The following is a 14014-nucleotide window of genomic DNA, read 5'->3' as shown; positions in this document are numbered from 1 at the left end:
TCAGCCCAGTAAACATCAAGCCCACCAGTCAGATTCCACAGACGTCATCGGCCCATCTAGACCTCAGCATTCTCTCTCTCAACCTCCATGTGTCACATTAATTAGATCTTCAACATGGACCTCGATCTGCTCCTTGATGATGGATAAAATCTACTGTCTCTCTCTCTCAGCCTCCATCATTCAACTTTACTACATCCACTATCTCTCTCTCTAAAGACCTCATCTGGATAAGAGCGTCTGCTAAATGACAAAAATGTAATGTAAAATGAGCCCATCAGTCTATAATAATCCAAGTACAAAGCATATCCGGTGTCTCTAAACCCACACCACTTTTACAAGCCGTCACTGCTCCGTTTACAGCTCCACTACTGATAAAGGCCTCTAAGCCTCTTAATATATCCTGTTACTTCGCCGCTTCAACTATCTCACACATTCAACTAACCTTCTATTTATACAATGCTAATAATAGGCATCTGTTGTCACCCACCTAGTTTTTGTAAAAAGTATCTCATTTCAAAGGCCTTTCAGTTGTGACCCCAGGCATCCCTCTTGCTTCTATAAGTAGCAGGTGAGCCATGCCTGTGGTGTGAAGCAGCATTCCTCACATACTTTCCACATTATCAAGCCGTGGTATTACCCTACCCAGCTCAGCATTTTCCGATCCTGGAAAGCCGATTTGGACGTGGAACAAAGGCTCTGCTGCCACTCGGAAACAACGGCTCCCAATACGAGGGTCAGAGGGCACAGGTAAGCCCAAAATGTTACTTAGGGAGATTGCCATGGCAACAACTTGCATCAGCCAACATCACACCACTCCCTGGTTCTACCAGCCTACTGCTTATTGCGGAGAATAATCTGAGGGAGCCCTAATGCGAGGATCATAAACGTGCTACAACAGGCGTGGCAGTCATAGACGTCTCAGCCGGGCAGAAAACAGACAAAGCAAAACACCTAAACTGCATAATATGATAAACTCTCAAATAGTGTGACGCGTGTAACGAAAAGTGTCCTTATTTTTCCTGTGAGCACTCATAGACCCCAAAACTTGTCCATTGACAGGCGAAGGGACATTCTCTAAATTAGATCATGGAAATTCCGTTTAGTTTTAATTGAGTTGTGAACTGCCATTGCCCTTGGCTGTGAAAGAGGTGCAACTGGGTGGAAAGGGTGAAGGAGTGACGTCAGATTCAGTCCTCTTCATTCTCTCCGTGAACCACACCTGTGTAGAAGTGACTCATTTTCCCACAGGATGGCTTATTTAAACTGACTTCCTGCAAGTGTGGTGTGCCATGGTGACACAACAGTATTTCAGTGGTCAATTTAACAGCCATTTCATTTTTATTTCATGTCTTTCCTCCCACAACCCCCCCTTATTTTCCAACACCCGTGCCCCCTCCCATCCCTTTCCTACAAGTATTGTGCGCTCAATGACAGAAAAGTGCTTTTACCACAAAGAAATGTCTTTATTTTACTTCCAACATAAAACATACTGTTGACACACAGGTATACAAGAGAGGTATCTTGCAAAGAAACTATATTCACTAACGTCATTATCAGAACAGAACATTTAGAACAGTAATATGGAATGTAGTAATTATTTTCTCCATTTAGTTTCTCATTTTTTGTTTTTTTATTTTTAAGAAATATGTCAAATAAATAAAGTTTCTATATAGTCTTTCTCTATATAGTTTCCATATAGTATTTATTGTCCTTATCAATATATTCTCTTCTTCAGTCACCATTTCAGGAATGAAAAACAAAGAAAGTTACAAAGTAATTACATTATCCCCTTATAACCCCCTACATTAAATGTCTATGATTTCGGGACTAAACAGTACAGGGGGGGAGTATGGTGGACAAATGGTAGATATTCCTTCTTCTTCACCTAAATCTTCTTCTCCTTCCAAGACAAAAAAAAGTGTCTTCTCCATGCGTAGTTGTTGTAGTAAACCCAGACGCCCAAAAGTAAAACAAGTCTATGTTTGTTTGTTTGTTGCTGGGACCAGCAGAGACACCAGGAGAAATACGAAATGTCAGCCATAGGAGAGCGAGGAGATCACTCGCTACAGAGCTGCCAGCCGACTGAGCAAACCTGCCCAGACCCGTTCAGTCTGTACAGAAGCAACTCCCACTCGTGTGTGCTGTGCGGTTGGGGGAACGGCAGTCCAAACTCAATCCACAAACACCTCATGTAACCTTACAGTTTAATAAGCACCAAGTCTGACTCACAGAACTACACTTAAGCTTTACGTCTCTCTCTCAGAGAGACCATACAGTAAAGAAAACTGTCTGTAACAGAGGAGCAGAGGTGGAAAGGAGAGGAAAGGAGGACGCTACTGGAGTCCCTGAGCCTGTTAATAGACTAGAGTCTCAGCCACAATCTCTCCCACCACATAGAAAATAAAGAAAGGGAGAAAGAGAGAAAGAACAGTCACAGAGACAAGGTGCAAACGAGTGCACAAGCGGTCCTGTCCCGTGTTGGTTCAGGGGAAGGGTGGGGAGTGCAGAACCGACCCCAGCGTGGCCCCTCCCCGGGCCAGAATCTCCCTGGTTCTCCCCTACAGTAGGTGGGGGGTCAGACCCCCGGCCGTGTCGTGGCCATTAGGACCGGGCCAGTGGCGGAGGAGGATAGAGCAGGGCTACAGCTACAGCTCAGTGCTGTTATTCCCAGGTTAGCTTCCCAGAGTGGAGGCTCAGCCTTTAGTCGGCGCTATGCTCCTCCAGCTGGGAGATGATGGTGATGAGGTTCTGCAGGCCGAAGATGTAGCCACTGTCCTGACCCTCATGCACCACACTGTCCTCCCCGTAATGGCGACACGTCGTGTGGGCAAAGTCTATCATCCTCACATCCACTGCCGGGCTGCTGGCCTCCCCTGCTCCACCACGGGACGAGCGACCGGCACTACCGTTACTGCTCCCGTTACTGCTCCCGTTACTGCTCCCGCCAGCACTGCTGCCAGCTGCCGAGCCACGGGTGAACCCAAACGCCCCTTCTTCCTCTTCCTCATCTGAGGGCTCGTCTTCATCACCCTCCTCTCCTCCACGGTGGCGGGGTCGGGTGGGGGCGCGGGGGGGCTCCCCATCATAGATGATGAGGAGGGAGGAGGAGTAGAAGCGGTAGGACTCGCAGGACTCCAGGGTTTCCTGCATCTCCCTGAGCTTCCGCAGCACCGGGGAGAGCAGCTCGTGCCGCAGACGCTGCCCGTCGTGGAAGAACTGGAACAGAGCATCCTTGAAGCCCGGCAGGCTCAGCTTCCTCCCGTGGTACTTGTTCATGAACATCAGCTGGCCTGAGTCTGACTGGTACACCTGCATGCCACAAAGCCGGACACCGATGGAGGCGGAGGTGCTCTGTTGACATTTGCGGATCTGGTTGGCCTTCTTCTCCTCTGACGCGTCGTCACCGTGCTGCCGCGTGCCCATCTTCAGGTCCAGCACGCACGGCACTGCGTGACGCCATGTCAGGTTCTCCAACAGGATGAATTTGTATTGGTTGCGGTGTTTGGAGTTCTCCTTCATCCTCTGGAGGTGCTGCTGGTGGCATTTCAGACTCCAGGGGTTGTGTTTGATCTGCTTCCGATCTAGGCTGTAGCGGAGTACCTCAGCCTGCTGCTGCACCTCCGCACCGTTATAACTACACACACATAGAGAGGAAAGAGAAGTTAGATATCTGCCAATCACCATACAGTACATCTTTGCTGTATTGAATCTATGAAACTGTTGGTGTTTGGATATATTTGTACATACAGTATGTGTATGGATGCAACAGTATGTGTTCACCTTTTGCTCTTGTTCTCTTTAGTGCTCTGTCTGGCCCGGTCTTTGCTGTAGTTGTCATTATCCAGCAATAGGGACGATGATTTCTTGTTGCCCCACTTGATCATCTTGCTTTTAGGCTCGCAGTCAGCTGAGGGGTCCTTGTTTTCCATGTTCTCTGGTTCATTGTGGATGGGGTAAGCAATGAGGCACAGGTTGCCCTCTTCGTCTTCCTCAAAGCTGACTGACACCACACCTGAGAGAGGGAGAGATGGAGGGAAGGGGGAAAGAGAAGGATAGGAAGGTGGTTAGTACCCGGCATTGGATTTTTTATTTTATAATGCTATGATGAAGCCAAAACCACCCAGTAACTGGGTAGTCATAGGCAGCTCTTACCAACTGGGTCCTGCTTCCAGCCAAATACACTCTGTAAAGAGAGACGCAAACACAAACAAACACATGCTTTGCTATGGAGGGAGCAGAGAGAGAGAGTGGGTGGGGGTCAAGGAGGCAGCAGAGAGAGAGCAATAAGTGGCAACAACAATGTATGTGTTTCCAAGTACTTCAAATGTGAATGTAAGAATGAACCCAAGAAGCAAAGAGATACACAAACACCACAGGAGGCTCAAATGTATGACACTCAGTCCGACCTTTATTGAGAAACTACCAAACCCACCCAGAACCACAAATTAACTGATACACAGTGTTACAATGTTTCAAGGCAACCCAAAAGAAATGACAGCAAAAATACACTGTATAAACTCAAAAACCACCACAACAACACACCTGAATTATACTTCATAGAGATACAACAGTTCCATCAAGACAGGCATTTTGTGTGCACCGTCTCTCTGACCAGTCCATGTTTTAAGAGTCCATTCAGTCTGACTTGCCTTTTTATACAGTCCATTTGAAGTCAATAATCCAAACACACTAACAAATGAAAAAGGGAAGGGATGGACAGAGTGGTGGGGAGGAGGGTGGTGGGATGGACACAGTGGTGGGGAGGAGGGTGGTGGGATGGACACAGTGGTGGGGAGGAGGGTGGTGGGATGGAAAGAGTGGTGGGGAGGAGGGTGGTGGGATGGACAGAGTGGTGGGATGGACGGAGTGGTGGAGAGGAGGGTGGTGGGTCTCCGGAACACTTTCATAGAAAACTGTACACACTGTTACTTAGTCCTGGGATCATTTATGATGCGTTCCCCAAACATGCACAAATATCCCCCTCTACCTAATAAACCCCTGCAGAAGGGCCTGTGTACTGCAACCCTCTCTGCAGACTGGGGGAAGGGGGTGGTGGGTGTCAAGACAGGAAGAGTAAACATCACAGCTGCAGGAGCTGACACAGACAAACTAGAGAGAGGGAGGGAGGAACAGCGGGATTGGGAGATGGAGAGAGATAGGCAGGGGGATGGATATTCAACATCCCATTGAATTTAAACATGACAATAAGACTGACAGCAAAAGCAAATCCCAGCCTTTCTGAAATACAAACAAAAACATCCCTGGTTTACACTGGAGGAAAGGTTCTCTGAAGCATAAAGACAGATCCTTCATTAGGGCCTATGTGTATGAGCTGATAATGGGTGGGTTGGCCAGTGACTTGGAGGACAATGGGACCCAGCGCTTATCTCTCCTCTGCAGCTCCTGTCTTGAGTGATGTCATGCACAGTGATGTCACTACCCTGAAGCAGTTAACCCTCTACTGGCCAGGGCTGTTCCAACTGACAGAGCTGCACTGTTAGCGGGGCATGTAAGGATGAGTGTTTAAGTGCCTGCGACTCATGTGCTTTGTGAGTATGCAAGTGTGTGAACGTGACTGTATATGGGCCTACATTAGTTTGTAAGAGTGTGAGAGTGTGTGTAAAAGTGTTTTGAGCAGAAGTAAGTGTGTTTGTTAGGTGTGGAATATTCTCAGTGTCACCAGACGTCTGTGCTCTTCTTTCTACAGCTTCATCTACCATCCAAATCACACTGGTCTTTTTATAGTTCTACGATGCATTGCTGCAGAGTCAGATACATGCTAGCGCCTCAACTCCATCACATAACCGGGGTAGGAGTGACTTGATAGAAAGTGTATGTGTGTGTGATGTGTGTGTAGGCCTATCTGTGAGTGCAAGTGTCAGGAGGCACCGAATGTAGCATCATGGTCAATGAAAAACAATACAGAGTGAGATATTCCACCCAAGGTGTGTGAGAGTGTTTGTGTGTGTATTCGTTATCCATGACAGGCTGATGTCCAGTCAGACACAGCTATCTCTCCCACTCAGCATTCTGTCTCTGATGATCAGCCCCATTAATTATTGAGTATGTTGGGAACTGGATCCTTCCTCCAGTAACTTTAGCACTCTTCGGAGATGCGGACATGCCGGGCAGGCGCTCAGGGCTACTGGGCTTTTATCCCTACTGTCAGGAGAGGGCCTGGGGCCGACCATGGTCTGAGCAGACGAGATAGTGATGCTGTTGGTCCTCTGTGATATTTCAATGGCGATATAATCCAATGGAACAGAATAGAATCTAATAAAAGACACATTACATCCTGCCTGTGTGACTGACTTACCCAACCAAGGACACCTTTGCGTGTGTATGAGGGTTGTCTCCGTCTAATGCAGAATGCCTTGGTCCCACCTATCCATCAGGGGATGAAGATCCTGTCATACCCCTCTCCACCATTACATTACCCGACACTGCAGAGCCCTGATGCATCATGCAGTCACATACTGTCTGTCCCCAACCCCCCTCTCACTTGAGCCCCACAATGAAACTAATCCCTTTGTGCTGCTGTGGTACTGCCATCTCCAGTGACCTGCTGTAATCCTAAATGCAGCTAATATTACAAAACACTCCAGCTGACCATATCAGTAGAGATAACCAGGGAGATAAAAAGAGAGCAATGGAGAGGTGGAGGTAGAGAAAGATAGAGAGAGAAGAAAGGAGATGAGGAGAGAAATAAAGGGCAATAGCAGTAGGGCACAACACACACACACAGCATAATGGATGTTATTCACATGACAGTAGCATTATATTGTAGGTTTAGGTTGGGTAGGGAAAAAGCTTACCTCTGTACTGGGGGGTGAACTTCCTCATTTCGGGGGGCAGGCTCTTGTAGAACTGGTGTTCTCGGGGGATGAGGGGCTTGCAGATGGTCTGGTCGCCGAAACGCAGCACGCAAGAGTGGCCCCCCACCTGGTGCACAAAGGGCTCAAGCATCACTCCTTTCCCGGGATAGGAGGGCGTCCCGTCTGCCTGCATAAGGGCTTCTAGAGCAGGACTCATCCTCACTCCGCATCGGACAGCTAAACTGGAGGGGCCCACGATGAGGCTGCTCGGGCTGCCTATCTTCTGGCTGTACCGCTCTTTTTCGCTGTGGGGCGCTAATGAACGCCTGCTAGGACAGCAGAGACCACGGGAGGAAAAACAAAGGGTGCAGCAGGAAGCAGAAGAGTAAAAACGTTTAGTTCCCTGTGCTTTCCTGGTCCGAAAGCAGAGTTGTATAGTCCAAGTTTGGGTTAAGGTAATCTCCCTGTGTACGTAGTGCTAGTAAATCGTTATTTTCGACAGGTCTGGGGCTGTAGGTTGTGTGTGAGCGCGAGTGTGGGTTGTTCCTGACTCTCTCTGTCTGTCGCCGATAATGAACTGAGGTCTGTACTGAGCTCAGAGCAAGAAAAGGATAAAAACAGGTCGGCCCCGCCTCCTACCCGCGTCAGCCTATCAGAGCTCAGCAGCTGTTGTTGGGTGGGAACTAAGCACTGAGAACAGGAACAAGCAAACAAAGGAAGGAGAGCACTGCAAGGAGAGAGAGAGAGAGAGAGAGAGAGAGAGAGAGAGAGAGAAGAGAGAGGGGGGAGAGAAATGAATGACCATAGAAAACAGACAGGCAGAGACAAAAACACATCTACAGTATCTAAAGAGGGGGTTAAATACATAGACCTATACGTTAATATCTGTTGAATTGGTTACTGCTTCTGAAAAAAATTATACTTAGCATTCCAATGCCAAGGCAGAAGAGGATTTGAATCTGGGAGAGAGAGACCCACGTTAAAAAATACTATAGTCTATACTATGGTAGGAATACTATAGTATTCACTGTATTGTTTTTGCAGACTTTACCGTAGTATTTACTGTAGTGTTTTTGTGGACTGTAGTATTTACTGTAGGGGGAGTTTCTCCTTGAGGAAACCTACTGGAGAAATACCAAAAGAGCACATTTTCCATAACCTGTAGGTAGCAAGGACTTGGTTCTGAACGGTGGTGTAAAGTACTTAAGTAAAAATACTTTGAAGTACTACTTAAGTAGTTTTTTTTAGGTATCTGTACTATACTTTACTAATTATATTTTGAACAACTTTTATGTTTACATTCCTAAGAAAATAAAGTACTAGTTACATTTTGAATGCTTAGCAGGACAGGAAGATGGTCCAATTCACACACTTATCAAGAGAGCATCCCTGGCATCTCTACTGCCTCTGATCTGAAGGACTCACTAAACACAAATGCTTTGTTTGTAAATGATGTCTGAGTGTTGGAGTATGCCCCTGGATATCCGTAAATAAAAAAAGCAAGAAAATGGTGCAGTCTGGTTTGCTTAATATAAGGAATTTTAAATTATTTATACTTCGACTTTTGATACTTAAGCATATTTAAAATCAAATACTTTTAGACCTTTACTCAAGTAGTATTTTACTGGATGACTTTCACTTGAGTCATTTTCTATTAAGGTATCTTTACTTTTACTCAAGTATGAAAATTGGGTACTTTTTCCACCACTGGTTCTGAACAGCATTCAGCATTTCTCTATGACCTGTAAAGAACACAATATATGGTCTGTGTCTCTATAGCCTGTGGAGAACACAATATATCGTCTATACTTGGCATGTAGGTTTCTCACTTGTGGGTGGCACAAATTGGAACAATGGGAGGGGAATGGGCAGGGTTTATGCAAATTAAATATGGTATTATTTATTATAGTTTAAGAAATGCAGTGTTTTTGCAGACTGTAGTGTTTTTGCTGACATTTCTGTAGTATTTACTACAGTGTTTTTTGTGCGGATAATACTGTAGTATTTACTATAGTATTCTACCGTATACAAAAAAATCTATACTAAGTACTACACATGATCGAGGGACATAGTTATATAGTAAGTTGTAGTATTCTATAGTAAACTGTAGTATTTTTTATGTGGGGAGGAACAGAGAGAGGGAAAGTGAAATTGATTTTCTAAGCAGTTTCCCATCCATTTCACCTGTTTGCCTTGTTATTCTTATTAGCTGATAAAGAGCAGAAATAGATGATGGGAGAGGAAAAGAGAAACTGGCAGAAGGAAGACAGAAACTGATATGGTGCAGCAGCCACAAATAGCAGGCATTACCACAGTAATATTTAAACTATGTGCGCTTCCTGTCAGCACTGCGTCACCTGTGTGTCATTGTCAGTGTCAGAGAGCGAGAGAGAGACAGACTGATAGGCTAACAGAGCGCTAACAACTGATAGTGTGGTACTCCGAGCATGTGCTGACCAACTGGCAAGTGTCTTCACTGACATTTTCAACATGTCCCTGACTGAGTCTGTAATACCAACATGTTTCAAGCAGACCACCATAGTCCCTGTGCCCAAGAACTCTAAGATAACCTGCCTAAGTGACTACCGACCCAGTAGCACTGACGTCTGTAGCCATGAAGTGCTTTGAAAGACTGGTCATGGCTCACATCAACAGCATAATCCCCGAGAAACCCTAGACCCACTCCCATTTGCATACCGCCCCAACAGATCCACAGATGATGCAATCTCTATCGCACTCCACACACTGCCCTTTCCCACCTGGACAAGAGGAACACCTACGTGAGAATGCTATTCATTGACTACAGCTCAGCATTCAACACCATAGTGCCCTCTAAGCTCATCACTAAGCTAAGGATCCTGGGACTAAACACCTCCCTCTGCAACTGGATCCTGGACTTCCTGGACGGCCGCCCTCAGGTGGTAAGGGTAGGTAACAACACATCTGCCACCTGATCCTCAACACGGGGGCCCCTCGGGGTGCGTGCTCAGTCCCCCTCTGTACTCTCTGTTCACCCATGACTGCATGGCCAGGCACCGAACACCATCATTAAACTTGACGACACAACAGTGGTAGGCCTGATCACCGACAACGATGAGACAGCCTATAGGGAGGAGGTCAGAGATCTGGCCGTGTGGTGCCAGGACAACAACCTCTCCCTCAACGTGACCAAGACAAAGGAGATGATTGTGGACTACAGGAAAAAAAAAGAGGACTGAGCACCGCCCCATTCTCATCGACGGGCTGTAGTGGAACAGGTTGAGAGCTTCAAGTTCCTTGGTGTCACACATCACCAACGAACTATCATGGTCCAAACACACCAAGACAGTCGTGAAGAGGGCACGACAAAGCCTATTCCCCCTCAGGAGACTAAAAAGATTTGGCATGGGTCCTCAGATCCTCAAAAAATTATACAGCTGCACCATCGAGAGCATCCTGACTGGTTGCATCACCGCTGAGTATGGCAACTGCTTGGCCTCTGACCGCAAGGCACTACAGAGGTGTGCGTGCGAGCCCAGTACATCACTGGGGCAAAGCTCCCTGCCATTCAGGACCTCTATACCAGGTGGTGTCAGAGGAAGGCCCTCAAAATTGTCAAAGACTCCAGCCACCCTAGTCATAGACTGTTCTCTCTGCTACCGCACGGCAAGCGGTACCGGAGGCCAAGTCTAGGTCCAAAAGACTTCTCAACAGCTTCTACCCCCAAGCCATAAGACTCCTGAACAGCTAATCATGGCTACCCGGACTATTTGCACTGCCCCCACCCCATCCTTTTACGCTGCTGCTCTCTGTTAAGTATTTATGCATAGTCACTTTAACTCTCACATGTACATATTACCTCAACTACCTCAACTCGGTGCCCCGACATTGACTCTGCAACGGTACCCCCTGTATATATAGCCTCCCTACTGTCACTTTATTTTACTGTATATATAGCCTCCCTACTGTCACTTTATTTTACTTCTGCTCTTTTTTCTCAACACTTTTTTTTGTTGTTGTTTTATTCTTACTTTTTTGTTTAAAATAAATGCACTGTTGGTTAAGGGGCTGTAAGTAAGCATTTCACTGTAATGTCTGCACCTGTTGTATTCGTCGCATGTGACCAATAAAATTTGATTTGATTTGATTTGATCTGCAACAACAATCACATTAGGCAACTTCACATATCCTTCTAATAAGAACAACGTTTTCCACAGGTAAACAATCAGGTCACAAGCAGTTTTATAGACCTCCATAAATACACACACACACACACACACACACACACACACACACACACACACACACACATACTCACACACACACACACACACACACACACCTATGTAATGTACGGATGTAATTAGTGCGATATTCTGGGAAGAGACAAGGAAAGGGTTACGTAAATGTCAATTTATATTCTAAATGGGTTACGGATTTGACTGTTGGACCCAATCAGCTCTGAGGCTAGCTGGGATGAGGCAGTCCAGTACAGGGCAGGGCAGGATGGGAGGCCATGGTTAGCATGGAGGAGCAGGCAGGGAGTAATCTCACAAACGCTAAGTCCCGATGTTCTACTTCCCAGCTGGGAATAATAATAATAATGGACCTGGTCGGGCTATACTCCAGGCAGGGCCTTGAGCCCAGTTATAAAACACATTACTGGGCCAGGCAGGCTCTAACCTCCTCCATCCGGTGGGCACAGAGCAATGATCTAACAGGGTCTAACAGACTCTAACATCCAGTAGGCACACAAGGGTGGCCATTCAGAAACATACCACCCAGTAAGCAAAATTACGTTGAAAATGTATTTTATAAGTATTTTCCAGAAGTTGACATCACGTGCATTTTCCGGATTTCAAAAATAAGTATTTTCCAGATGTTGAAAATACGTATTTTCCGGACATTGAAAATATGTATTTCTGGACTTTTAACATAATTATGTATTTTCCAGACGTTGAAATCAGGTGAATTTTAGGTGCTGAATGATAGGTAAAAATAGGCATTTTCAGACGTCAGTACTTGTTTTCTCACATAAACTGAAATTGAGCGAACAGTGTAGAATCTTAGCAACCATGAAAAGTTAAAGCAATTTCCACTAGATAACACAGCCACAAAGTCAGAACAGCTTTCCCAATTTGATAACAGGTGCCGTTCCAGCGGGAGAAATCAATAGGCGAATATCACATCCAATCACAACACTGGCGGGTAAATAATATTGTGAAGCCTAAACTTAACCCTTAACTTCTACATTTTGAGAAATGGAACGATACAGAGCAGCAGGTTCGAAATTTGACGTTTGGAGAAATGGAACGACACAGTACTGGCCGAAAGGGGTCTATATCAGGGGATATCTTTACATGACACGTTTTTGATATTCTAGAGAATACAGACCATTTCCATTGCATATGTTGAGTTTTGTCGATATGCACCATATCCTGAGAAATTCTGAATCCAGATGTCTTTTACACATATATGATATTGGGATTACTCCTAATATCACACATGGACATTTCCTACGGCCGGATATGGACATAAGTGACATCCTATTTTCTCTCTTCATGTTGACAAATACTGACTGTATACATCACATATCTGTGTTTTCTCAGCACATTCAATATATTATGCTATTTTGATTCCAGATTTGCTTCTCTTGGCTGAGATCAATATCCGGATCTTGATATGCTTTTTGATATGCTGAAAATAAGGATGATTTCTAATGCATTTCGGAGTTTTCAGCACATGCTCAATAATTTGAAAATGTTTATTTTATGCACAAATCATTTATGGATTCCCTCCGGATATCATACATGGTAAGGCCGGATATTGAGTCATTAGATATCCTTAGATAGGCCTATGTGGACATCTTATTTTCTCTATATGAAGACAAATACTGACAGTAGGCCTACATAGTATATTTTCTCAGCACATACAATGCATATGCTCTTGACTGAGTGTCACGATCGTCTGAAGAAGCGGACCAATACGCAGCGCGTGGAGTGAACATGATGACTTTATTAAATAAAGCAACCACAAAAAACAACAAATGACGATAGTGAAGTCCTCTGTAACACTGACAGAAACATGGAACAAAAACCCACAAACCAAGGAGAAAACACACAGTAGTAATATGGCTCCCAATCAGAGATAACGAGCCGACAGCTGTCACTCGTTACCTCCGATTGGGAGTCACCTGAATAATCACGAACAATCACCACACATAGAAATGAAACAACCAGAATACCCAACATAGAAATACACCCAGGGACGGCCTGTTTAATAGGGCGATATGGGCGACGCACTGCCAAACGGGAAAAGGAAGGGATTTTTTTTCTAATCAATTATATCACGGCAACAGTAGTTATCAGTGTTGTAATCTATACGTCTGATCTGCCACAGTGCCACACTGCCACTAAATGTCGAATCAGGCTAAAGTCGTGCTTCAAATGGCTCCACCCCCTTTTGGGGCGATTTCAGTCAGATTGAAAATCGCCCAGAACTTCTGTCATAGACTCCCATGTAAAATCTATTTTTTTCAAATTTCAGAGCCTTCAATACAATCTCAATGGGTGTCTGTGGGCTTGCACTTACGCTTTCAGTATCACGTTACGTAACCATGAACGTAACTGAGAAAAGAGTGGATTGTTTGAAAGAAGTTCCTTTTTGTCGGCGAACAAATTAAGATAAATTGGCAACGAAACAATTAGGACCTCCCAGACCAAATTTAATAATTCAACAGGTTTCTACTAAAGGCGGAAAGTCCTACACCCGAGGATTTTCCAAAAATTGGTACTGAACGAAAAAAAGACATTGCCACTCACTCAACTGGATGACGAGGGATACAGGCTAGCTGTCCGCCGCCACAACGATGAGGTTAGTGTTGATAATCACAAGTTTACTGGATGTGGATATGGTGTAATAAAGGCAGTTTATTCAGAGGTAAATATATCTGGAATCGCGTTCACGGACCCGTTCGTCAAACTCTTAGGGAGCTATAAATTAAGCCCCATTACTTACCATATCAGATAAGAGAAATTGCTGCAGCTACATATATTTTACATCCTGGCCCTACATAGTTCACTATTTGCATCACTTACCAAAATATTACATGTGGTCATATATGCTTGGAAAGTGGAGATGCCATAGAACGTCAAAAAAGTAAACATTGCTGGAGACACATTGCCGTTTTGGAGAAGACATAGCGTTTGCTAGCGAAGAGA

The 14014-nt window shown here is 45.2% G+C and overlaps 1 protein-coding gene across 1 annotated transcript; it reads right to left on the bottom strand.

Moving 5' to 3' along the window:
* Window positions 1-1442: 1442 nt before the first annotated feature.
* LOC121575230 (inositol hexakisphosphate kinase 2) lies at window positions 1443-7391 on the bottom strand. The gene is made up of 3 exons (XM_041888195.2): window positions 6816-7391; window positions 3781-4012; window positions 1443-3634 (listed from the first exon to the last, which is right to left on the bottom strand). The coding sequence occupies exons 1-3, from the start codon at window positions 7030-7032 to the stop codon at window positions 2701-2703; spliced, it is 1383 nt and encodes a 460-aa protein (XP_041744129.1). The 5' UTR covers window positions 7033-7391; the 3' UTR covers window positions 1443-2700.
* Between the last annotated feature and the right edge of the window lie 6623 nt (window positions 7392-14014).

Source organism: Coregonus clupeaformis, chromosome 10, assembly GCF_020615455.1.
Source record: "Coregonus clupeaformis isolate EN_2021a chromosome 10, ASM2061545v1, whole genome shotgun sequence".
Taxonomy (NCBI): domain Eukaryota; kingdom Metazoa; phylum Chordata; class Actinopteri; order Salmoniformes; family Salmonidae; genus Coregonus; species Coregonus clupeaformis.
The sequence above is the reverse complement of the archived record's forward strand: the minus strand, read 5'-3'. Positions and strand labels throughout refer to the sequence as shown.

Coding starts and splice junctions, on each gene's coding strand:
- LOC121575230 (XM_041888195.2), bottom strand. CDS start 7,032: ATGAGTCCTGCTCTAGAAGCCCTTATGCAGGCAGACGGGACGCCCTCC. Junction 4,013..6,815: donor GTTCACCCCCCAGTACAGAG/GTAAGCTTTTTC, acceptor TCCCTCTCTCAG/GTGTGGTGTCAGTCAGCTTT. Junction 3,635..3,780: donor AAAGAGAACAAGAGCAAAAG/GTGAACACATAC, acceptor ATGTGTGTGTAG/TTATAACGGTGCGGAGGTGC.